Source organism: Paroedura picta, chromosome 6, assembly GCF_049243985.1.
Source record: "Paroedura picta isolate Pp20150507F chromosome 6, Ppicta_v3.0, whole genome shotgun sequence".
Lineage (NCBI taxonomy): Eukaryota > Metazoa > Chordata > Lepidosauria > Squamata > Gekkonidae > Paroedura > Paroedura picta.
Genome location: NC_135374.1, coordinates 12,211,488 through 12,237,277, shown reverse-complemented (window position 1 = coordinate 12,237,277; position 25,790 = coordinate 12,211,488). Strand labels below are relative to the sequence as shown.

Sequence of the window (25,790 nt, the reverse complement as noted above, 5' to 3'; positions counted from 1 at the left end):
GATTCATGTAATGGTGATGGACTGGCTGGTGTTAAGTGACTTTGGGCATTTGGAGAAACATGACCACCGGTGTGCAAACAGGTAAAGAGAACAGTGACTTGGGGCACAGGGGATGAGATCTGTTGCTGAACATTGCTCCAAAGGTACAAATGAGGGCTCGTCGAATGAGAATAAGAAAGAAAAATCCGGCTTGACGGCTTAGAAGAAGAGCAACATTTAAGCTGCCGTCGGATTTTCCTTTTTTTCCTGTAGAACATTGATCAGCAGAGTTAGATCAGTGCTAGAATTCCCTGGTGCCGATGCCACTACAGATAAATTAAGTGTTTTTACTTTCTATATCCTACAACCGAATTAAAATAAAATTATCTTTAAACGCTCGGGGAGCGGTATAAATAATTGGTTAAGGGCTAAGTGGGTGGAGAGTGGGCGGGCCGGTTCGGGTTCGGGCCCAATCACCAGGACAGCCTCACCAGGACAAGAATTCTAGGCAGTAGGGTGGGGGCCCAATTGGAAGACGCAAAAAACGTTCCGATTGGGCCCTCACCAGGACAAACCAGAGTTCCAGCCAGGCGCGACAGCGTGAGTACAGAGGGAGGCCTTCCCCCTGGGCCCAGAAGCACACCCGGGGCCTCATTACTTTATAACCTTCTAGGCCCGGTGGGAAGGCTGCGCTGCCACTGGGGGGAGGGGAGGAGGGAGGCCTTCCCGCCAGGCCCAGAAGCCACAGGGGGAAGACCACACCACTGCCAGGACTGGTCGGGGGCAAGGAGCCCTCTCAAACCCTTATATTTTTTTTATTTTGTGCCCTCGCTCTTCTCCCTCCCTCCCTGTCTTCTCCATTCCCTCCATTCCCTCCCTTCTTCCATTCCCTCTTTCCCTCCCCTCCATTTCCTCCCTCCATTTCCTCCCTTCTTCCATTCCCTCTTTCCCTCCATTTCCTCCCTCCATTCCATCCCTCCCTGCTGTTCCTCCCTCCCTATCTTCTCCATTCACTCTTTAACTCGGCCACCTATGCCCCCCCCTCCTTACCATACACCTGCCTTCCACCCCCTCTGCATTCTTCCCTTCTTTTCTTCCTCCTTGCAGATCTGTCTTCTTCATTCACACAACTCTCTCCTCCCATCCACCCTTTCTAGCGCCCGTTGTATTTACAAGTACAACGGGCTTTAAATCTAGTACTAAAATAAAACTTTGTACACCCAACATTTTGTGTGTGTGTAGTTTTGGGCTGTAGTTTTGGGTACGCTTCGATTATCCTGCTTCCTGGCCATGTGCAATATAGAGATAATGACCATAGTCATTATCATAATAATGATTATGGTAGCAATGTACATTAAGCATCCTATACTCCAAAAAGAGATACATAGACTTATGGCAACCTGGCAGAGTTTTCAAAGCAAGAAGGGAACAACGGTGGTTTGCTATTCCCGGGCTTATGAGTAGCAGCCCTGCTCATCCTTGTTGGTTTCCCATCCAGGTACTAGCCAGGGCCAAGCGTACTTAGCTTCAATGAGCTGACAAGATTGCTACTCCAATATAGGCCATAGAATTCTAAGAAGAAGAAGAGTTGGATTTTTATACCCTGCTTTTCACTGGCCAAAGGAGTCTCAAAGCTGCTTACAGTCGCCTTCCCATCCTCTCCCCACAACAGGCACCCTGTGAGGTTGATAGAGCTGAGGTAGCTCTGAGAGAAACGGCTCTGTGAGAACAGCTCTAACAGAACTGTGACTAGTCCAACGTGGCCCAGCTGGCAGCATGAAGAGGAGCAGGGAATCAAAACCAGCACGCCAGATTAGAAGCCACTGCTCTTAACCACTATATCACACTGGCAAGTATACTTTAGTAGAATTTTGTTGAAATTGTTCAGTAGTTGAAATCATGCTTTTCCTTTTTCTTAAATGGCTTAAAACAACCACCAAGAGGGAGCCAGCATGGCACAATGGTCAGAATGCTCCTATGGGGCCAGGGCTTCCAGGGCTTCATATTCCTTGAAGCTTAGTAGGTAACCTCAGGCCAACCATACTCTCTATCAGTAAAAACTACCTTCCTGGGATCATTGCACAGATAAGATGGAGAAGGAGAGGAACATGAGCTCTGAACTCTTTGGAGGAAGGTTGGGGGAAATGGGTAATCTATAGATTAAAAGCCATGTCAACAATCAGCAAAAGCAATCATTGCCAAGAAAGAATCTGCAGAAGACATCTTGCATCATCAATCTTTGAGAAGCTTTTGAGAGAGTCAGGAAGATATAGAAGGGTGATCTGGTGGACACCTAGAGATCCCAAGTGTGATGTATGTTTCTTTAAGTAAGCTTATTCTCCGATCACACCTGGAATATATTTAAGGAATCTCGTTTTCTGGTTGTTTATCGATCCTTGCCTTTGCTTCCTGCACTCCACTGCTGATTTCTCTTATTTGGTGTGTTAATAAACTGACTGAGTTGTGGTTGTCAGAGACATTGCATCACAAATAAAGTGACAGGTCCTCTAAACCAGCTTGGTGTAGTGGTTAGAAGTGCGGACTTCTAATCTGGCGAGCCGGGTTCGACTCTGCGCTCCCCCACATGCTGGGTGGCCTTGGGCTCGCCACAGCACTGATAAAGCTGTTCTGACTGAGCAGTGATATCAGGGCTCTCTCAGCCTCACCTCCCTCACAGGGTGTCTGTGGTGGGGAGAGGAAAGGGAAGGTGACTGTAAGCCGCTTTGAGACTCCTTCGGGTAGAGAAAAGCGGCATATAAGAACCAACTCTTCTTCTTCTTCTAATCTATTATTGGTCAACAACACACATACACACACATACACACAAAACCCCAATAAAAACACCTCCCCATGATCCTATCTTCACAAATATATTGGCTGTAACTACCCAGGATACTGATTTTGAAGTCATAATGGAAAATTCACCTCCGCATGTTAAATCACCGTAGGAAAGGCAAACCTATGTCCACCTATGGAGCTCCAATGCTTTCCGACGATTCAAGCTTGGCATTGATTCGTTATGAATAGGGTAAAGAAAGACCTTTCAGGGTATTATGTGTCACAGTCAAAATTAGTGGAACTGAGGAGCAGGCTTATTTCAAGAAATAATTAAGAGACCTCCATCCTCCCATGAGCCCATCAGCGCTGCCGCTCCCCTTCCCCTCTCCCGGGCTTGCACCCACGCACCGCGGAAGCGGAAAACGGAAGCCTTCAGGTCAACCTCCCGTCAGACAGCTTTTCACGGGGAGCCAATTTTATTCTCTTTTTATGTCAGTCAGCCTCTAATGGGAGGAAGAGTATGAAACAAATCCGGAAGGCTGAAGCAGGACGACGGGAAGACCACTGTTATATTGGCAATTAAGGGTTCCCCCAGGAGGTTAATTAACCACATTAAGAGCCAACCGTTTCACAAAACGCTAAGCAAGTGTCATAAAAGGAACGCTTCCCTTCTAGACAACTTTGCACCGAACTGTCAACAGTCTGTTTGTTTTTGGCATGGACGAATGCGCTGCCAAAGAGGCAAAAATGTTAATGCATTATTAACATCGGAGAATGGCCTATGCGGGCCTCTAATCTTTTGCACCTGCCAGTCTATAATTTGGCTTCTTCTAGTCTAGAAGATCCCCAAGCAGTAGGACATTAAATCATTCTCTCTGATTACTCACTGGCTAGAAGGGCCTGCCACGACGGGGTTTTGTGTTCCGCTTCATCCTATTACCGCAAAATGCTGGGTACTGGTTTCCCCATTAGAGGAACATGAGTAAATCTCGCTCAGACAACTAAAGCCTAAATGGTAATAAATGATTTCCTCTTCCACTCGTTCTCCATTAAAATATATGAGCTTTTTTTTTTTTTAATTTTAAGGAGAACTCGGCCCGTTTTGTTCTGCTGTGTGCCCAGTGAAAAAGATACAGGCTCCCAAATTTCTCATTAACGCACAGATTTCCCCTCCAAGTTAATTTCAGTTGGCTGCTTTTCCTCGGTAGTAAAAATGGCACCATTAAGGCACAATGGCCCAGCTTACTGAGTTGCAGAACATGTTATGGCCTGCTTTTTTTTTCTCCTTGGGCCCCATGTGCACTTAGTTCATCAGGAGCAGAACGATCGCCAACGACTATGTCGCTTCAAAGAAAATTCATAGCGAATTGGAGAGTTGTTCTTTCGACGAAACGTCTGAAGAACCTCAAGAGAAATAGGAAGATTTGGGGGAATAATAGAAGTGGTTCTTCGGGGAGGCTGACTGACCCTCTCTAGAACGTCATCCGATCAAACCGAAACGTCAAGTGAATTTAGAGAGCGCTCAGGACGCTGAGAAAAGCATTTAGTGCAACCAATTTTTTTTTTTTTTCCTGATTTCAAAATTGCATGAACTGCTGCCTCCAATAAAATCCAATCAAATCAGAGTCCAGTAGCATCTTTAAGACCAGCAAAGATTTATTCAAGGCGTGATCTTTCAAGTGCAAGCACTGTTTCCTCAGCTTATGCCTTGAATAAATCTTTGTTGGTCTTAAAGGTGCTACTGGGCTCTGATTTTATTGTGCTACTTCAGACCAACACGGCTACTCATCTGAAAGTTGCCTCCAAGTTATGGTGACCTCATGAATGCATGACCTCCCCAAAAGTCCTATCCTTAACAGCCTTGCTCAGATCTTTCAAACAGAGGGCCTGTGGCTTCCTGTGGCGTCAATTCACCTCAACTTGGGTCTCCCTAATTATTATCCCAAAAACACCTTTCAGAGCAGATTTCTTCTCTCATCTTACCTCAAGAAAATGTTCTGCCTGCTGTTCTCGATCCAATTTTCTTGACGTCGTGGTTATGAGACCTGTAAGAAAGAGGAGAAGGTTTGCTTTTCAATAACGGTCAGACAAGTACATGGTCTCCCCATGGATCCTATGAAGGAAGGCTAAAGGGGGGAAAAAATTAAGTGGTACATGAATTGTACACAGGGTTCTTGTTCTCTTTTGAACATTGGCACCACAAAGATGGGAAAGGGCTTACAGTTAAGCACTACAACAGGGAGGGGGAAAAAAAGATAAAGCCCTCTACCATAAAAAGCAAATGTGTTATTTTCTTTGTACAGTTAAAAAGGCATTTAGCGGTAATCTTTCAATACGGATTCCGTTAGAATGGAGGGAGGAAGATAACGGTCCATTACAGGGAGGTAACCATTTGCTCCAATGTAATTCAAAAGTTTTAAGCAATTTTTTTACCATTAAGAAACCCCTTCAGGCTTCCAGAAATCAGAGAAGTGGCACGATCGTGCAGAATATTGGTTGGGAAGCTGAGCTATGGACATGCCCACCCCTGGCCACTCCCCTTCCCACCCCCTCCAAGCCCATCATTGGCCATTTTGAGAGAAGGGACAGGTCAATGTGACCAATTAACTTCCACCCATTTGGGAAACCCTTCCAGGGCCATCAAGAGAACCCCAGGGTTTCATGAAACCCTGGTTGAGAAAGCCTGGCCTAAGCCATTTGTGGTTCCATGGAACACACTACAGCTGTGCTGCTTAGCAAAGCCAAGGCTGGCTTGGGAAACCCTTTATTTCCTTGATATGGACACAGGTTGGATGTTCATGTTCAGATACCAGGTGCTCTGCTCCTTCATTTGGATTTTGTAGCCCAAACAGGAAGCAAGGACCATTAGGACCTGTACATTAATAAATAAATCTTGATATCGTTTCCTTTAACTACTGTCCTTCCACTAATGCATGGCCTCAGCGTGGTCCTTAAACAAAGAAACTCATATGCTAAAGAGTCTCCGTGATTTGTAGTCCTGACTGACTTCTTAAAGCAATTTTAATGTTCATTTTCCTCTTTAACTGCAATTAGAAGGGTCAAACTAAAGCAATCTTCTGCCTTTCCCAATACGTGATGAGTGGAAACAATCTACTGCTTTCTGTCTGCACTGCTGACAATGACTAGTATCCGAAGTCTTTTCAATAATTGGGCGATTATCTTGACTGTCACATCCAGAGTTTACATTTTCAGGTGTGCACTTCAAAAAGATCAGTGTGCTTCAGGCCTAATGCCATAAGCGTTTACTACATGAACAAGTCCTGGGTTATGGTTGCCAACTTCAAGTCAGAAGAAGAGTTGGATTTTACAGTCTACTTTTCATTACAGATGGAATCTCAAAGTGGCTTACCATTGCCTTCCCTTCTTCTCCACACAACAGCCACCCTGTGAGGGAGGTGAGGCTGAGAGAACCGTGACTGGTCCAAGGTCACCCAGCTGGCTGCAGGTGGAAGAATGAAACCTGGTTCTCCAGATTAGAGCTCTTAACCACTACACCACACTGGCTCTCCAGGTGAGGCCTGGAAATCTTCCAGAATTATAGCTGGTCTCTAGATTCAATAAAATAATTCCCTTGGAGGAAATGACCACTTTGGAAGAGGGACTCTCTGGCATTCTATGCTGCTAGATGGACTTCATGGCATTCTACCCAGAAGGCAGATCTTTTGTGGTTGGCTCTGCCTCTTGTAGTGGCCATTTTGTAGCCAGTTCCGCCTCTTGTGGCAGCCATTTTATGGCTGCGTCCATCGTCCAGTGTCAGAATTCCAGGCTAAAAACATCTCAGGGTTCCCTGCCTCCGTTATGATTCGATATTGGTTCAGATGGCTCATTCAACGATAAATCCGTTAATATCTTGACGTATTTCTCAGATCTGTTTGTTTTTTTTTAAAGTATAAATGGCATTTCCTTCTTCTCTTCATATATAGAGGGGTATGTGATCCAAACATGAAAAAAGTCTGATCTAGCCTAATACATCAGAGGTCTTTTCAGCACCATGCGCAAGTCTCTAGTCTTCCTCACAGCAGGCATGTTGAAAGGAACCACAATAATATAAGCAATTTTGTGACCTACTGCGAATAAGATGCCTTTGAAACACTAACAGCGAATTCATGTAGCTCGCCCCGTGAATTAGAGATTGATATAATGAAACACGAGTTAAAAAAAAAATAAATCACAGAAAATACCTTAAATGTGACTTGGAGATATAAATAAACATATCATTTAATATAATTACCCCTGTAAGCCTGCCGTGCGAAACAGGATGTATTTTTATCTGCGATGAATGGGAATTTGTTAAATATGAAATAGTAATAATAATAATTCCAAGGGCAAATGTGAAATTATTTTTTAAACTTGCATTTTTATTCCTTTGTTGTGAGTGCTGACAGGGCAATGTGAGCGAAATGACCTCTCTGTGAGATAAGTGAAAACATGAAATAATGCAGCTCGTTAAAAAGGTAGAATGCTTTCTGTGGGGAGTTTTCATTTGTAAAGAGACTGTTAAACCAGGAGCATTACGTTTCATTTGTTTCTCCCATGAATTTCCCCCCTCCATCAGATAATCAGTTCGGCTTTATTGGCAGAATTCTGTTCTAAAGCAGAACCTTCCTTCGGCAGGAATGATATTTATTTCTAACGTTGGCTGGGATTAACCAAAAAGTCATTTTCATAGAATCATAGAATCATAGAGTTGGAAGGGGCCATACAGGCCATCTAGTCCAACCCCCTGCTCAATGCAGGATCAGCCCTAAGCATCCTAAAGCATCCAAGAAAAGTGTGTATCCAACCTTTGCTTGAAGAAGGTTTTATTTGCTGAAGAAATACCAGTTACTTGGTTCATGTAAAGAAACTTGTAAAATGATGTTGTTGAGAGAAACGAAAGTGTATACGTATACATAAGCACTCAAAAGCAGGGAACTCACAATGACTTGCAGGGGTGCAAGTCTGTATTCCTTTCCGCACGCTATATTTCTCTCTTTCTGGTAGCAGTCATATCTTTCCCACTTTTATGGCTTCCTTTTCTCTTTTTTACCCAGTCACCCATCTTTCATGTGCCTCCCACTCTTCAGCTTCATTTATTGGGGAGGGGGGGGGCTCATCTGGGCGTGGAATTGGGGTCACTGTGGGTGGGAAGGTACTTGTGAATTTCCTGCATTCTGCAGGGAGGTGGATAGTTGTGAATTTCTTGCACTCTGCAGGGGGTTGGACTAGATAACCCCGGAGGTCCCTTCCAACTCTGTGATTTTGACTTTATTTATAGCCGATGTTTCCTCCAATGAAAGCAACTTTCATCATTCTTCCCGCCTTGATTTGCATTTTGCAGCAATCTGTGAGTAGATTAAACGGTGAACTAGTGACCAGCCCAAGGTCATCCAACAATCACACATGGTTGAGTGGAAATTTGAACCTCTTTCAGATTCTAGTCTGAAACTCTAACCATTATGCCACACAGTTGAACAGAGTCCTCCTTAAGGGCAGAAAAAGATTTTTAATTAATGAAATCCAGGTCCAAGACTGGCAATATTGTTGTGGCTGTGATCTCAAAGGCCATTCATGTCATAATGGTTCAAGATCTGCTTAAAAATCTGTCCCGTCTATTTATGGCTCTAGTCCAGATTCAAACATCCACAGACAGGGCCATGCTGAAACTGGATACATGGATGATGATAAATAAAAACAAAAAGGACTCATAAAAGGACTGAATTAAGCATTATGCTACATACCTTACAAAGTAGGGATATGTGCCAAGATATTGGCACAGGAGTTGGGGGCATAAGACCTGACATTTTCCTAACACTGATATTTTCTGTTAGAACCATTACCTCCAATGTGAATTATCACCTTTGCAGTTCGGACATATAAAGTACACATTGTCTTCATTTTGCTTCTGGGATATTCCGTACAGCTCAAAATTAAATTAAAAAACCACAATGAAAATTCGAGGTTTAAAGATAGGGATGGGCATTAACCACATTTTTGAACCAATATGTTGGTCTATGGACCAAAGCCATTTGTATTGGCTCATGACCCTGCCCTTCTATTGCTGTTTTTAGCAGGCAGCAGAAAGCAGGGGTTTAAAAGGCTCTGGGCTTTTTAACGCATTGCTTTTTGTTCCCTGTTATACGCAGCAGAAAGCAGAAATCAGAAATCAGGGGCTTAAATGGTTTTGAGCCATTTAAATCCACTGAGATCAGGGAACATAAAGCAGGGGTTTAAATGGCTTGGAGCTCCCTGCTACTCAACTTTTTCATGAAGAGCAGAAAGCAAGGATTTAAATAGCTTGGAGCCATTTGAATCCTTGCTTTCTGCTCTTCTTGAACCACCACAAAATGCCTTAAAATATATGATAGTTCGTGGTGGCTCTTTGGTTCATGAACATCGCTTTGACTTGGCTAAAATTCATGACGAACTTTAGTTTGTGTGCCGGTTCTTATCTATTCGTATTTAAGGATGCCTCAGACTCGAGTATAGGAGAGCTATGTAGTCCCCTAAGCCAGTCTTAAAATGGCAAAGTTCAAAGGAGCTTCTTTGCCTTAAGTATAAGTGAAGATTCAAATGGAAAATGTCTGCGTAACAAGGGGTTAAAAAACTCTTCCATCACCCTACTAAGAGAATGGAGATAATTTAATAAAAAATATTTTACCTACTAAGAGAGAAACCCCAGATCTTAAAACAAGACTACCATTGATCAGATGCTTTGAGGGGTGAAGACAACCTTTGCCAGTTTTGAGAAGGTCATGACCTACACAGACTGCCGAATGGTACCAAGGATGGAACGGCCACAGATCTGGCAAAGATTCATCATGTGGAATTCACATTCCCCTTAGTGTCTTCCCTCTGACTGAACAAAATGACAGGCAATGTTTCTTAGGGAATCCTTACTTGCTTTAATAAGGCACAGAAAATGAACTATCTCGCAGACATTTTGTGGCATCTGTAGAGCCGGACGAGCTATAACAGCTATTTTCCTGGTGTCTCAAAACTATAGAAAAGGAAAATGCACTATCCCACAAAGAATATCTCCACATGATGGAAGGACAAGTCCTGCCATTAGAGAGAGTGAACTCTGTAAAGACTAAAGACGTACTGCAGTGACCATGATACAGACTAAGATATCCGCAAGGTGCCTGGCAGCTTGCCTGTACAGGGAAAAAACCCATAAACGGGGCGAAAAAGATGCTAATATATCTTGAGCTAATTGGGTGATATTTATCAAGCAGATGTCCAGAGTGGTTGATTAGATGATGACCTAATTTGGGTGTCCGGGGCAGCTCGAGGGCACAGGATTTTGGACATGAGTCACAGTGTCACCCTTTTGATTACTGCAGCTATTAAAATGGCATTTTGAAAGAAGTCTCTGGCATTGTGGATAATTGGATTTCCCCCCACAATGGGTACAAATGAACCTAAACTCCCTAATGGTGGGTGTATCACACACGTAGGGTTGCCAGGTCCCCTCCAGCCCCTGGTGCAGGATGAGAAGAAGAAGAAGAAGAAGAAGAAGAAGAAGAAGAAGAAGAAGAAGAAGAAGAAGAAGAAGAAGAAGAAGAAGAAGAGTTGGTTCTTATATGCTGCTTTTCTCTACCTGAAGGAGTCTCAAAGTGGCTTCCAATCGCCTTCCCTTTCCTCTCCCCACAACAGACACCCTGTGAGGCAGGTGAGGCTGAGAGAGCCCTGATATTACTGCTCGGTCAGAACTGCTTTATCAGTGCTATGCTGAATTCAAGGTCACCCAGCTGGCTGCATATGAAGGAGGGGGGAATCAAACCCAGCTCGCCAGATTATAAATCCGCACTCTTAACCACTACACCAAGAGTAGTTGCCAGTGCCAGGTTGGGAACCTCTTGGAGATATGGAGCTGGATCCTGGGAGGGACAGGAGCTTCAGTGAGGTCCATTGTAATAGAGTCCACCCTCCAGAGCATCCATTTTCTCCAGTTGAACTCATCTCTGTTGTCTTCAGTAAATCTGAGAGATCACCAGGCCATACTTAGAGCCTGCATCCCGAAACACAAGTCAGAATTAAATCAGGTATCAGGGTGGATAGGGACTAGTTCTGGGAAGCAGAAGAGCAAGCAATCTCGACCAAGAAATTCTCAGATGCCTCACCAAACTAAAATTCCCTGGATTCTTGGGGAGATGCCATTCCAGCAGGATGAACTTTATAAGAAGTCTCTCATGCAGCTCAGTTCAGAAAAAACACCAAATCGGTGTTTTGTGTTACATACATGAGCCTCAGGACCATGTGACCTCTTTTCCTCCTCCGTTGGCTCCAATTACCTTGCCTTTTTTGATATGCAACCACAAGCAGAATTGGAGACCACGTTGAAAAGATGGCCGACCCACACGATACTGGGCCATGTTGGGGCTTTACGTCTGAGCTGGCTCATTGCCTCAGGACTGAGGAGTTTTGCATTCCAAGTCATTAGCCTCAGGTTGGCTGCAGTCACTGGAGTGTGGGCGAGTGTTTGCCTGAGCGATTCGGATCTGAGCTCTTCCAGTCAGTGCTTTTATGGACCCATTGAGAGTCAACGACAGCATAAATTATGTTATTTACACCTTTTGTAGCACCTATCCAACAACTGAGCTGCCCGCAAAGGCTGGAGATATATTTGTTCCTCCCCAAAGAACACTAAAAATGAAATGGCACAAGCTTGTTATTTTTCTAATGCAGCAAAGTGCCTCGCAATGAATATATTAAGATCCGGCATAAATCAAACGTCATGCTAGAATTGCACCTCTCAGACGTACTGTATCTAACAGAAGATCTTTTAATGCTAGATTCTTAACTGGGGGGGGGAACATAATGTCTGGGAGTCGTGTCCACACCCCCGCGCTTACCAGCGGAGGAGACCAGGTGGTCACCGGAAGAAGAAATAGGCAGTGAAATTCTGGGGGTAGGTGGTTTCCAACGCTGCCGGGGCACCCCTTGCTCATTATAGCAGCAGTCTGCAACCTTTCGGCTGCCGCGGACCGCTGCTCCGGAGTGGGGAGAGAAGGCGGCCCGGGGGCCCACGCACGCACGGCAGCCCCAGCGCAAACGCGCATGTGCAGACTGCCGTGCATGCGCGTTTGCGCCGCCACCATGCCGGCGGCCGTGGCTCCCCCTCCCGGCCCCTCCGGGCCGCCAGCAAATCGGCCGCTAAAGCGGCCAATTAGCTTGCGGCTTGGCAAGCTTCTTTCCCCCCCCTCCCGAAACAAGAAGCTTGCCGGGCCGCGAGCTAATCGGCCGCTTTGGCGGCCGATTTGCTCGTGGCCTGGTGAGCTTCTCGCTTCGGGGGGGGGGAGGGAAGAAGGAGCCACGGCCCGGCTCCAAGGCCTTCGCGGCCCGGCACCGGGCTGCGGCCCGTGGGTTGGGGACCACTGCATTATAGGAGGGAGGCCCCCCCCGCATTTATTCAAACCCAGAAGGCATGGTGATATCAGTACATCAGATACATCAGGATGATGCTCTGGCTTTTGGCCTCTAATCACAGAGTCTTGCCCCCAAACCAGAGCATCATCCCTCATGAGCTTGGTGTGCCCAAGTCACTTTGGGGTCCCACTGAGTGTGTTTGTGTGGGAGGTCCATGGGGACAAGCCAACTACCCTTGAAAGCAGCTGTCTAGGAGGAATTTCCCCCATTTCTGAAACTCCCCAAACAGGGGGAGCAACACCAAAATGGGGGTCCCCTCAGTCTCAGCAGGGTTCTGGCATCCCTACGCTCTCACTACATTCTTTGTGACCAGTACGCAAGCAACAATACGGCCACCTGGAAGGAGAGTTTTGTAAATTTAGTAATGTCACGGCTGGCTCTGCCCTTGCTTCGGGATCATATACCAGATTTTCTCAAAGCAGTAGCCAACCCGCCCCCCGGTTCACTAGGCTACAACACGGTTCTTCCTTCGTGCAATTAAGGAAGATTAGCAGGACTCAGAATGGTTCTGCCCCAGTGTTGTATGTCTCAAAATAGTGCTTTCCAAGGAGAGCGTCAGGGTGATGGAGAATGCCCAAGGAAGGCTGTAAGGCTGTTGGCCAAGGAAGCTGGAGTCAGCGCAGTATAAAATGATAAACGGGAGACCAAAAATAACGGAGCCAACTAAACATAGATACTGAGGAATTGGCCTGTTTGGGAGATCTTATTGCCAGGGGCAGAATAACAAAAGACTGGGTGCATAAAAGCCCGGGCGCCACGATTAACCCCAACAGCAACAGTCTTAGAGGCTAATAGGGAATATAAGGACAGAAACACTAAGCGGAGAAGGTCAGGTGGAACTGGCTTGTGTTATTTCTTCACTATATGCAATCTGCCTTGAGATCCTGCAAGAAAAGTGGACTATAAATAACATAATTAAATTTAAAAAATAATTATCTAACTGCAGAATGATTTCCTGGCAAATTTTACAGAACAGATCCAAAATGTGGGTGCTAATTCAGGTTGCAAATAGGTTACACAAAGAGTGATTCAAAAGTGAAACCTGCTGCCAGAAGGTGCAGTGATGGCCACAGAAATAAATGTCTTTAAAAGGGGATTAGATAGATTTGCAGAGGATAGGTCTGTCTGTGGCTCCTAGCTATGGTGACTGAGGGAAACCTCTACATTCATAGGCACTAAGCCTCTGAATTTTAGCACCAGGAGGCAAAATCAGGAGAAGGCCTCAGCCTCTATGCTCTATTATTGGCCCTCCAGAAGAACTGGTTGGCTTCTGTGTGAGACAGGATGCTGGACTAGATGGACCACTAGTCTGATCCAGCAGGACTCTTCTGATGTTCTCATAAAGGCTTTGGCCTCCATGCCCTGTTGTTGACTCTCCAGAGGAACTGGTTGGCCACTGTGTGAGACAGGATGCTGCACTAGATGGACCACTGTTGTGATCCAGCAGGGCTCTTCTGATGTTCTTAAGAAGGCCTCAGCCTCCCTAAATTCTTGTTGGCTGTCTAGAGGAGACAGGATGCTGGACTAGATGGACCACTGGGCTGATCCAGCAGACTGCTTCTGATGTTGTTAGGAAGGCCTTGGCTTCTCTGTCCTGACGTTGGCCCTCCAGGGGAACTGGTTGGCCACTGTGTGAGATGGGATGCTGGACTGGATGGACCACTGGTCTGAGCCAGTAGGGCTCTTCTTACGTTCTTATGCACAAAAATTAGGCTTCACCTTATGTGTCATAACACTGGTGTGGCAAAAGACAGAGATACAAAAAGAAAGACAGGCATACCCCCTTAAAGATGTTTTATTAGCCACAATACAGATCCAAGCAATACTCTCTCACCCATCTAAAAAGATTCCACAGCTCATAACAGCTCTAAGGAGCACGATCCATTGCTATGGGTTGCCTTAAAGTAGCGATCCCCAACCTGTGGGCTTCGGACCACATGTGGTTCTTTGACTAATTGGAGGTGGGCCCCGAAGGACGCCTTCTCTCCCCGCCTCCGGCCCTTTACAACACATTTTGGGTGTCATTGTCTCCCATCACTCCCAGATGGGAATATCTCGTTGCAGAGAAACAAGCTCAGGGTTCCCTTTGATTTGTCATTGTCAGGAGTTAAAATTTCCATGAAAATGAAATGTTCCTTATGTACATTGTTGCGCCGTTGGAGGGATGTTTAAACATTACTATAGCGATCAGAGAGCGTTAGGGCAGGGGTTGATAGTAGAGGAGTAAACTACCCCCCCCCACTGGGCCTCAGTAAAAGGCGTTGAGTGGTCCCCGGGGTTGAGTGGTCCCCGGTGATAAAAAGGTTGGGGACCACTGCCTTAAAGGACTGAGATCTGACTGCAGCACAAAACAGCTATTCCGTAGACCGAATTTCCCCGCTTGGCCGAGGGAAATGACTCGAATGGGGTGCCCATCTACAGTGAGGGCACCATTCCTTCTGAACCACGTACAGCAAAGGATTGGCGCCCAAACTAAAGTAGTCCGACCGACTCCAACAAACGGCACAACCGAGCGACGGGACGGTCCCTCGAAAACAGTCGGTTCTCCCAGCAGAAGTTTATTTCTGCTCGCAGCTAAAAAGGTTTTCAAAATGTCCCCCTTTGAAGACAAATGAAAACACAGATCGGCATACAACAAAATTTGGGTCCTTTTTGTCTGCCTCTTTAGACAAAAATTCAGTGTCTCCTAAACAGCTAATTGTTAATATGGAGACTCCGCGCGGATTTTAACAACTGTGTCACTCTCTCATTTTCAGCGAAAATTACGGTATTCTAGTCTGCTTGCAATTAGCATGTAATTAGTACTTGCTGCTGTAGCTATAAATACTTATCTAACCGCTGGCTAGTTTGGTATCCAGCGCACATGATCATTATACAATTTTCTTCAATTTTTCCACGCCTAAATGCCAGGGGAAGCTGGGTAAGACTTGGGAAGCCTCTGGGTATAATTTATGCTAATTGGTTTGGCCCGTAAGCAGAAAGCCAACGCGTGCCACGTTAACAGGGCGGGGAAACGCAAACCGTGGCACTTGGGGAAGCGCGGGGGCAGAAAGACAAGCTGTACGACAATTGGGTATGCTGCACTTTGAAGGAACGGCAAAGCCATTGTTCTGTTTGGGTTATTCCATATTAATATGGGAGAAGGAACGTAGAGAGTCTCTCATCTTGTATTTCGCAAAACATATGCGCAGGTCAACACGGGGCAATGCCTTGAGATTCTCTTTTATCGAGAGCTGGGGAGGGGGTGCGGGGCGTTCAGCCCCTGAGAAGCAACAGCTGCAAGATTTGGTTCAGATTCTAGATGCTAAAAACAGAAGACTTTTTGTAGAACAGCTGTCAAAAACGAACGTGCCCGTTCTCTCTTCCCCCAGTTGTGGTCGCCTGGATTCCCTCTGTGCGACAAGCAGAAGAGATCAGGACCGAATCTTAAGTTTAGCATCGAAACGGCCGGTTTTGGTCTCCACCCTCCTCTCCAAAACCTCGGTGGTTGGAGCCACGTGCCTGCCTGTTTATGCCATTTTGTCAGCTGTTTGATTTTTATATGCCACCGAGAAGCAAAGTTAGGGAAGGATTGGGCATTTGTCAGTCGAGATGCCGCACCAAATCAAAGCAGAAACAAGACAACTGCAAATCCAGTTTCAAATTCTGGATTGCTGGCTGGTATTTTATCTCAGATGTTCTCAATATGCACCTTTCTTGGGATGCACCAAGAATTTGTTAAAAATGGGTGGGACCAGGGGAGTCTCTTGCCCAGCAGAGTTTCTGATTTGCCATGGAAGATCTGATGGGCCATGTGGATTAAAATAATATTGTTTCAGTGGCACCTGACACTACAATGTTTGTTTTTATCCTCCCTCTCCTGTCTTTCTCAATGTATTTTTAATTACCCCTCTTCTCCCCTGCATTTGGGCTTCCTCTGCGTGTTTGGCTCCACTTCCTACAGAAGCCATTTTGTGGTTGGCTCCGCCTCCATTGGTAGCCATTTTGTGGTTGCATCCACATCTCTGCATCCTATTTCCAAAGGAACTCACATACTCAAAAAGGCTGGGGGGACCTGGTTTACATAACTGGATCTTATGTTAAACTATAATGAAACTCCCTCAACCAATGGTTTTGACAATGTAACTACCTGTTTTTTTTCCGGTCTCCAAAACATGCACCTTTGAAAAGTTTATTCACATAATTTTATAAAGAACTCTGCTGGATCAAGCCAAGATTCATTGAAGTTCAAAATCAGCACACTGATGACATCCCAGCCCAAAACTCTAGATCAGTTGGACAAGGGAACACATATAGATGTTGAACAGCATCAGGAAGAGAACTGTTCTCTCCCTGGAACCCCACACACGAGAGCTTGTGGCATGGAGGTTCTCTCTCACATGTCCCATAACGTTTCATTTATTATGATCCAAGATCCAATGTAAGGGGAGGTTTTCAAAAGCTAGACACAAACTCATGGAGAAGGTGTCCATCAACAGCTTAACGGCCACGATCATTGGAATGAGCCTTGCCCGTAAAGTCAACAGAGCTTCGTTCTTCACTGCTTGGAACCATCCTGTGACATCCGGCAGACTGCTGCTGGAACGAGGATTTTGAACTTCCATGAACCTTGGCTTGACCCAGCAGAGTTCTTCAGAAATTTATGTGAATAAAGCCGAGAAGTTACCGGGGTGTTTTGTATGTGTGTGTTTTAAAGAACTCAGTGGTGCCACTATGACGGGGGGGAATATATCAACAGTTGCATAAGTAGCCCAAGTAATTTCTGCACCGTCTAGCTATCTGTACGACCGGATACAGCCATTCTGAAGCCAAGCGGTACACTCAGAGGGTACATTTGCATGTCAATAACCAGTGGAGTCGACCTCCCGGCGGTGTTTTCCGAGCAGAACGGCTGACAGAGTGCTGGGAAGGAGCTGAAAAGATTTCAGCAGGCTTTCTTTTCACAGCTTTCCCCCTAAGTAATGGACGGGTTTTGCGCCGTGGTCAAATTGATCCCATTTTCCGTGTCTAAAGTCTCCCCCATGCAGTTCCCAGCTAGCCTGTGCAGAACTCGAACGAGAAATGAAATTGCAACCACGTGAGCTCTGTTGGGGGTGCTTTTCAGGCAGGCACTGAAACGAGAATTAAGGAATGGCTAAGAGTGACATACTGAGCATTAACACACACACACACACACACACACACACACAACCTGGTTTACTTGGCATTAATTTGTAAGGAAAGTATTATATCAGTTTTTAAAAACCGATTCTATTTTCTTCGGATGGCGAAGTCCCTCTACAGCAGTGGTTCTCAACCTGGGGGTCGGGACCCCTTTGGGGGTCGAACGACCCTTTCACAGGGGTCGCGGCAGGGCAAGCATATTGGCTGGGAGGGGGTGCCATCCACACAACAGCCTTGCAGGGTAGGTCAAAATAGAGCATTCGTCTGTCTGGAGCAGCGGAAAAGAGCGAGATTGGCATGGTGGGACAAGAGGCAGAAAACCCAGTGGGGGGGGGGAATTATATACAATCATGGACAATGGATCTTCATGCCATTGGTCAGTTTCGGTTTAATTTCTGTGAAAGAACCCTTGCATAATTTTATGGTTGGGGGTCACCACAACACGAGCAACTGTATTAAAGGGTCGTGGCATTAGGAAGGTGGAGAAGCACTGCTCTACATGTTACTGACAACCAAAACTACAGGTCCCTTAAGCTTAAATGCTCTGATTTAATCAAATATTGTGTTAATTGAATGATCTCATCTTCAGCTTTGGAACAAAGCTACGAAATGTAGGAAGTCTGCATGAAAGATGCTGTCAGGCTGCAGCGGACTTATTGGTTTTGCAGGGTTTTGAAGGCCAAAGTGTCAAAATCTTGTGGTGTTTGCATTGCTTAATGTCCTTTGATTTTGATTGGATTCCTCCCCTTGTAGGGTGGATACCATGTGGCTACATTCGTTGTATTGTCCCAACTGCTTTTGTCTAAAGAAAATCAGGAGCCATTCAGCCCAGGGGATCTAGCATGCAGCTCACATCCCCTAAACAGTTACCTCGCCCCTTTTGTTGGATCCCCTACATTGCACACCTTTGTAATTCACATCCCCTCGAGCCACCTTGGCACCTGGGCCATCCCCACGACTTTCGGCTAAGTAACTAGCCCCCACTGTTGCCATGCCAACCATATGCATCTCAAGCATGCCTACTGGATGGGGGATACGCTTCTAGGTAACACTGTGTGTGAATGAGGAAAGGCTCAATATACAGGAACAAATTTAGGGCTCAACAAAATCATATAGCATCTCTCCTTGGAAGTTCCATCCTTGACCAGTTTCAAATTCTACCCTTTCAAATTTATCTCAAGTAGTGGCCGTCATCACATCTTTCAGTAGTGAACAGCATAAAATCTGAGTTTTTAAAAGACTTTAAAAAAAAAGCACTTCCTTTCTTCAGTTCAGAATCGATAGTTCATATGTACCAGTGGGTGACCCAATACTCTAACCTAGGGGTAAATCTGTGGTCCTCCAAATGTTCATGGACATCTGGAAGAACACAGGTTGAGTACCCCTGCTCTAACCTATGCTAGCTCTTTCTATGCACTTTCTCTATAACATTTATACTATTGTCAATCTCTATTTATACTATACTAGGAAAAGAGCCCATTGTAAACAAAATACAATGGGCGCTAGAATGTGGGGGAGACGGAGGGACAGGGCAGCGTGCAGAAAGGAAGGGCACCTTAGTGATGAGGCGTCTTCGAGGGCGGGCGATGGCGGCGGGGTGTCCTGGGCTCTTCAGCGTGTCCGCGGCAGCGATGTTGAGTTGCGGGTGGGTCTTTGAGATCTCCGAGTGGTGGGGGCTCGCTCAGGCGGCGGGCTGACGTGGCAAGAGGCGCTTTGCGCCTCTCACCACGTCAGGCCGCTGGGCAGGGAGCCCCCGGCAGCCACGGGGCTCCCTTGCTTCGCGTCTCCGACGCGCCAGGCCATCGGCAAAGGGAGCAACTGCGAGCCGCGCACAGCGCGGCTCGCAGTTGCTGGGGCTGGGAATTGGAGGGACCAATTGGCAGGCGCTGCGCGCCTGCCAATTGGTCCCTCTGATTGTCCGTCCGGAGGAAGGGTCCAATCCGGACCCTTCCTCATCACGGACACATCCCGCCTTAGAACCCCTTAGCCATTTATTTAGTCCGTGGCGCCCGTGGCGCCACGGGCAGTTTAAAGATAATACTATTACTATACTACATTTATACTATTGTCAATCTCTACCGCCCAGAGCCGTAGGGAAGGGCAGTATAGAAATCTAAATAAATAAATATTGTATCCCCCCCCCATGGAAGTATCTATGCCTGTAAGCCCTAAAATCCTCCAAAAACTTTCTTTTTTCTTCTAAGGAAAGGGACTCCAACCCTTCCGCTCGCTCTGGGTTTCTCAGATTCTGCATTTCCTCTCTGAGTTGCTCTGTAGCATTTGAAGTAATTCCGAGGGTCTGGCGCGAGGAAACATGCCTCCTCAGCATAATTCATCTTTCTGACATAGCTCTTGTCACTTTAAAGACTGCTGAACTTCTTTCCAATGCTGTAACACCCAATTAAAAGTGTAGCATGTCAGACCCTACTTAGGTTTGCAGTTTCAGACACTCCAACGTATCTCTGCTCCCCTTTGCAAGTCAGCAGTTATTAGCAGCCCAAAGCGTGTGGAACATTACTTCTACTTCTAGTAGTATAAGAGAGACCAAACTCCCTTTGTTCTGGTGATATCTGATCAAATTTGGAAATGTAAAGAAAACTTCAGAGATGCTGCGTATTGACAAGGGTATGATGAGCTGAACAAGAAGACACTTCAAAAGCTCCACTGTACACCAAACAAGCAAACTTTATGGGATAAATTATATGTAGTCAAGAAAGGAATCCTATTTTGCACTCCTGGTATTCTTAGGGCTTTTACTGTTGATAGAAATGAAAGCTCGTTTAACAGAGATCATGAGAGGCTGCTTTTTCCATCTTTTCTTCTGTGACATAATTTCCTCTTGCCCCTTTGGTCATCTAGCTGCAGTTTTTCATATTTTACTGAAATGTCCTCTATATTCAAATTTAAGATGCAGTTTCATTCTAACATGGTTGGTGAATTTCTAAGATTCTCATCCAAGCCGGATGGATCCTTTCCTGCTTTCAGATCAAAATCCTAATATAACTGGGTGTCATGAAATGGTTTCTTTCTGTCTTTTGAGAAATAGAGACTATAAATGAAATTTCAGATCATAGAATCATAGAGTTGGAAAGGGCCACACAGGCCATCTAGTCCAACCCCCTGCTCAACGCAGGATCAGCCCAAAACATCCTAAAGCATCCAAGAAAAGTTTGTATCCAACCTTTGCTTGAAGACTGCCAGCGATGGTCATACTGCTCACAGTACTGAGCCATAAAGCTTTTATTGGATAAAGGAAAGGAATAAAATAATAAACTTCAAGTATAGGCTAATGAAAGAAGAAGAAGAAGAAGAAGAAGAAGAAGAAGAAGAAGAAGAAGAAGAAGAAGAAGAAGAAGAGTTGGTTCTTATATGCCACTTTTCTCTACCTGAAGGAGTTTCAAAGTGGCTTACATTTATCTTCCCTTCCCACTCCCCACAACAGAAACCCTGTGAGGTGGGTGAGGCTGAGAGAGCCCTGATATTACTGAGGAAGAAGAAGAGTCGGTTCTTGTATGCTGCTTTTCTCTACCCAAAGGAGTCTCAAAGCGGCTTACATTTGCCTTCCCTTTCCTCTCCCCACAACAGACCCCCTGTGAGGTAGGAGAGGCTGGGAGAACCCTGATATTACTGCTCTGTCAGAACAGCTTTATCAGTGCTGTGGTACTGCTGCCTGCATATGGAGGAGCGGGGAATCAAACCCGACTCACCAGATTAGAAGTAGGTGCTCCAAACTGGGATTCTTAGGGATTATAAGGAAAGGGATTGAGAATAAAACAGCCTATATTGTAATGCTCCTGTATCAATCCATAGTGTGGCCTCATTTGGAATACTCTAAACAGTTCTGGTTGCCGTATCTCCAAAAGGACATTGCAGAGCTGGGGAAAGTACAGAGGAGGGCATCTGAGATGTCTAGAAAAGAGATAACAAAGGGGGGAATGGGAGAGATTTCGAAAATTATGCAAGGAGTGGAGAGATTTGTCAAAGAGAACGTTTTCTCCCTCTCCCAAAATACTAGAAATTGAAGGCATCTAATGAAAACCGACAGGCAGGAGGTTCAGGATGGACAAAAGGAGACACACAGGCAGTGATTAAAATGTGTGTGTAATGTACAGAGCAAGTAGGAATGACTGCAAGAATAAAACGCTTTAAAATGGAATTAGATTCACGGAGGACAAGTTTACCAATGGCTACTAGGCAGGTAGCTGGCAGGGACTCATGGGAATTGTAGTCCATGGACATCTGGAGAGCCACAGTCTGGCTACCCCTGCTCCAAAGCATAATCAGTGCCCTGGCCTGGATGGCACAGGCCGGCTTGACCTCAAGTAGTTCTGGGGAGCCGGGCTGTGTCAGCCCTGGGCCTCTTCTGCATGATGGATAAGCTGATGAAAACTCACTAAATACACCGTTGTTTTTCTGATCTCTGCACAGAAGAGTGAATTTACTCCGCAAAACTGATTTTGCTCTGCGTGGTGAACTGCCTCTTTAAGCGTCTTTTAAGTGTTTTTTCTGAAAAATGCTTTTCACCTATTCATTTCTCTCCTGCCTGCCTGAGACATCTATTAGCCATGAAGAGACGATCTTTAGTTATGCAGATTAGTGATGGCATTTGAGAACAAAGCGGAGTTGGCAAAACTACAGGGGGCAGGGCTATGAATTGTTCCATGCAGAGAGCATTGCAACGTAGTTCTTCAACAGACTATATTCAATGCAGAACAAGGGTTGTAATATAATAAAGCGGTCTAAACTGGTTGCTTTTAAAACTTTTATTTGGCTCCATGTAGAATACATCCTGGTTAATCCTTCAATAGGAAACCAGCAAGGAAGTCCAGGGATACTACGACTTTATGGCACTTGACTACATTTTAGAAGTACTTTCCACCACCTGTGCACCTGTGGGATGTGTATGGCTGCAGAATCAACTATAACACATCCTAGTAAGTGCCGGGACCTGGCAGATGCAACATGAATTATTCACCAGCTCATTCTACCTTGCCTCCATTTCTAGCAACAATTCTCCTGCTGCTCTGTCCTGCCGATTTTCCACGCTGGACAGCTCCTCTGCTTCATGGGTCTACCGGGAATCTGAATGTTCACTCTAGTATTATTGGGAATGGTACAAGGTCCCACAGCTTGCAGGGAATTTGTATCTGTCTAAGGATTCCTTCCACTCACATTTTACCTGTGCCGGCTTACATCTGTATGGATTTTTTGGCATCCGGGCTCTCAGAAAAGCATCTGCCTTAAGTCCCAGTGAGAATTGTGCCCCTTCCAGCACTTTGAGGCCACATTCAAGTGGGTAACCATGTTGGTCTGAAGCAAGCACTCAAAAGCTCACACCTTGAATAAATCTTTGTTGCTCTTAAAGGGGCCACTGGACTCTGATTTTGTTTTTGAGGCTACAGTTAATTGCGAGTATATGTGTTAAGTGCCTTCAAATCACTTTTGAATTACAGCAACTCTATGAACGAATGACCTTCAAATCGACCTATCATTAACAGCCTTGCTTAGGGCGTGCAAAGTGAAGAATCATAGAGTGGGAAGGGGCCACACAGGCCATCTAGTCCAACCCCCTGCTCAACGCAGGATCAGCCCTAAGCATCCTAAATCATCCAAGAAAAGTGTGTATCCAACCTTTGCTTGAAGACTGCCAGTGAAGGCCATGACTTTCTTGACTTGAGCAATCCGTCTCAGGTCTGGTCTTTTTCTTTTCCTGTTGCCTTCAACTTTTCCTAGCCCTATTGTCTTTTTCAGTGCCTTCTTATAACATGACCGAAATATGATAGCCTCAGTTGCGTCATTTCTGCTTCTAGGAAAAGTTCAGGCTTGGCTTGATGTAGAATCCACTTATTTGCCTTTTGGGCAGCCTATAAAACTTTCCTCCATCACCACATTTCCAAAAAATCAACTTTCTTCCCATTCAGCAGTCTTCATTGTCTAACTTTCACACCTTGGCACAGTTATGGGGAATATCATGGCTTGGAATTATCTTGGTCTCAGAGGGACACATCACTACACTTAAGGATATTTCCCATCTCTTTCATGGCTGCTTTTCTTAGTCTCAGTCCCTTGGTTGCAGTCTGCCTTTTGGTTGATGATTGAGCCAAGGAATCATCCTTGGCTAATGTACATTTAATTAGAATCATAGAACCATATTTCCTGACAGTCAGAGCGGTTTCTCAGTGGAACAGGCTTCCTCGGGAGGTGGTGGGTTCTCCATCTTTGGAAATTTTTAAGCAGAGGCTGGAGAGCCATCTGACGGAGAGGCTGATTCTGTGAAGGCTCAAGGGGGCGGCAGGTTACAGTAGATGAGCAATTGGGATGTGAGTGTCCTGTATAGTGCAGGGGGTTGGACTAGATGACCCATGAGGTCCCTTCCAACTCTATGATTCTATGATCCACTGAATTATTGCTCAGGCTTACATGTAAGAGTTTTCTTTAAAAGCTGGATTGGGTGGCATACAAGGAGGATCAAACTCTGGTCATTTGGCGAGAACATGGATGCTTGCACATGAGGCACAATTACTTTTTACCTCACTCTCCTCATCCCTTTTGTTACATTTTTATTTTGTTTCCAATAATATTAGTAACAGGCTGACCTTGTATTGAGCAGGGGGTTGTACTAGATGGCCTGTATGCCCCTTACAACTCTGCGATTCTAAATCAAAGTGTCAGACACAAAATATAGCATCAGGTACACAGGGCACCTTAGCTGATGAAAGCAGGATAGCCTGGTCCACTCCAGTTAGGGCATTTCTAAATTGGCACCTAAATTGTTGGAGACAAATGCTGCGAATTCCCTTCCTGGAGAGAAGGGTTCGCTCCCGAGGGAGGTGGCCCAGCTGCCACCGTCCAGAAAGGTTTTTTTTTCTTTTCCCCCAAAGGGACTTGATTCACCTCCCAATGAAGAAGAAGAAGAAGAAGAAGAAGAAGAAGAAGAAGAAGAAGAAGAAGAAGAAGGAGGAGTTGGGCTTTATACCCGGCTTTGTCCAACTGTGTCATTAGAAGGGAAGAGGTTGCAGCTAAAGCTCACTTACTTTGGATACATCGTGCGATCAGACTCGCTAGAAAAATCATTAATGCTTGCCATGGTCAGCGGCAAAAGGAAACGTGGTTGCCAAAGGATCCGCTGGCTCGCCATGATCAAAGCCAATACAGGGATGGCCATGAACCAACTGAAAGAAGCAGTCAGAGACAGGGGCGCATGGCGAAGACTTTCCTATATATCGCTGAGGGTCAGACATGACTGAACAGATGACATCATCATCATCAAATTGGCACCTAGCTCTAGTGCTCAAATGGAAGGTGGCATAGTACAGACTGACCTTGTCAGATCTTAGAAGCTAAACATAGCGAGTATCTGGATGGGAGTCCACCAAGGAAGACCCTACAGAAGCAAACCAGCTCTGTTTCTGATTTGCCTTGAAGATCCTTTGCTATGGCTACTATATGACCATTGCATCTTGATAACACACATGCATAAGGTCACATGGTACAGGGGTGTGGACAGTGTGAATTCAAATTCTGTATAGGACCCTGCTGGGGGAGTGTTCAACAAACAGCCTGGTACAAACTTGGAATTTCAACCCACCTCCCCTATTGTATTTACTCTTTTTTTACCCTGTAAAACAGTCAGTCTCTATACAAATGTACATTGTTTTATTATTATTATTATTATTTCTTATCACTATTATTACCAAAGTTATCCTGCCCTGGTCCAAGTGCCATAAATAGAAGCCAAATAGGAGCACTGAAGCTACCCTAGTAGATTGTGTTCAGCACATATATTATTATGAGTAATAATATGTATTTACAATTATACAAAACCACTACTATTGAATGCATCCCTTACAGAGGTAAGAATATGGAACACTATGGTCAGACTCAAGAGCCTCTTGGGCGCAGAGTGGTAAGGCAGCGATATGCTGTCTGAATCTGTCTGCCCATGAGGTTGGGAGTTCAATCCCAGCAGCTGGCTCGAGGTTGACTCAGCCTTCCATCCTTCCGAGGTCGGTTAAATGAGTACCCAGCTTGCTGGGGGGTAAACGGTGATGACTGGGGAAGGCACTGGCAAACCACCCCGTATTGAGTCTGCCAAGAAAACGCTAGAGGGCGTCACCCCAAGGGTCAGACATGACTCGGTGCTTGCACAGGGGATACCTTTACATTTACCTTATGGTCAGACTCAACATTTATTCAATTGTTCATGGGGCACTGAGGAACAGCAAATTAATTTGGTGTCCTGTAGTTCAGTGGTCCCCAACCCCCGGTCCAGAGACCGGTACCGGTCCGCAGCTCCTCCTCCCTGGCTGTTGCCTCGGGGGCTGCCCTGCCATTCTGCTGCCAGCTCACCTTTGGTGCTCTCCAGCGGGTCTCCCCCTCTGCGTGGCACTGCACAGCTGCTGCTGGCAGCGCCCCCCAGAGGGCGGTGGAAATCAGGG

General features: G+C 45.6%; 1 protein-coding gene across 7 annotated transcripts in view; it reads right to left on the bottom strand.

Moving 5' to 3' along the window:
- Positions 1-25,790, bottom strand: part of FAT3 (FAT atypical cadherin 3) — a 570,888-nt gene that overhangs the window by 170,453 nt on the left and 374,645 nt on the right. For all 7 annotated transcript variants that reach the window (XM_077341425.1, XM_077341429.1, XM_077341428.1 and 4 more), the window contains exon 4: positions 4,741-4,802. In XM_077341425.1, the coding sequence (XP_077197540.1) occupies positions 4,741-4,802 (62 nt within the window). The remainder of the gene's footprint in view (positions 1-4,740; positions 4,803-25,790) is intronic.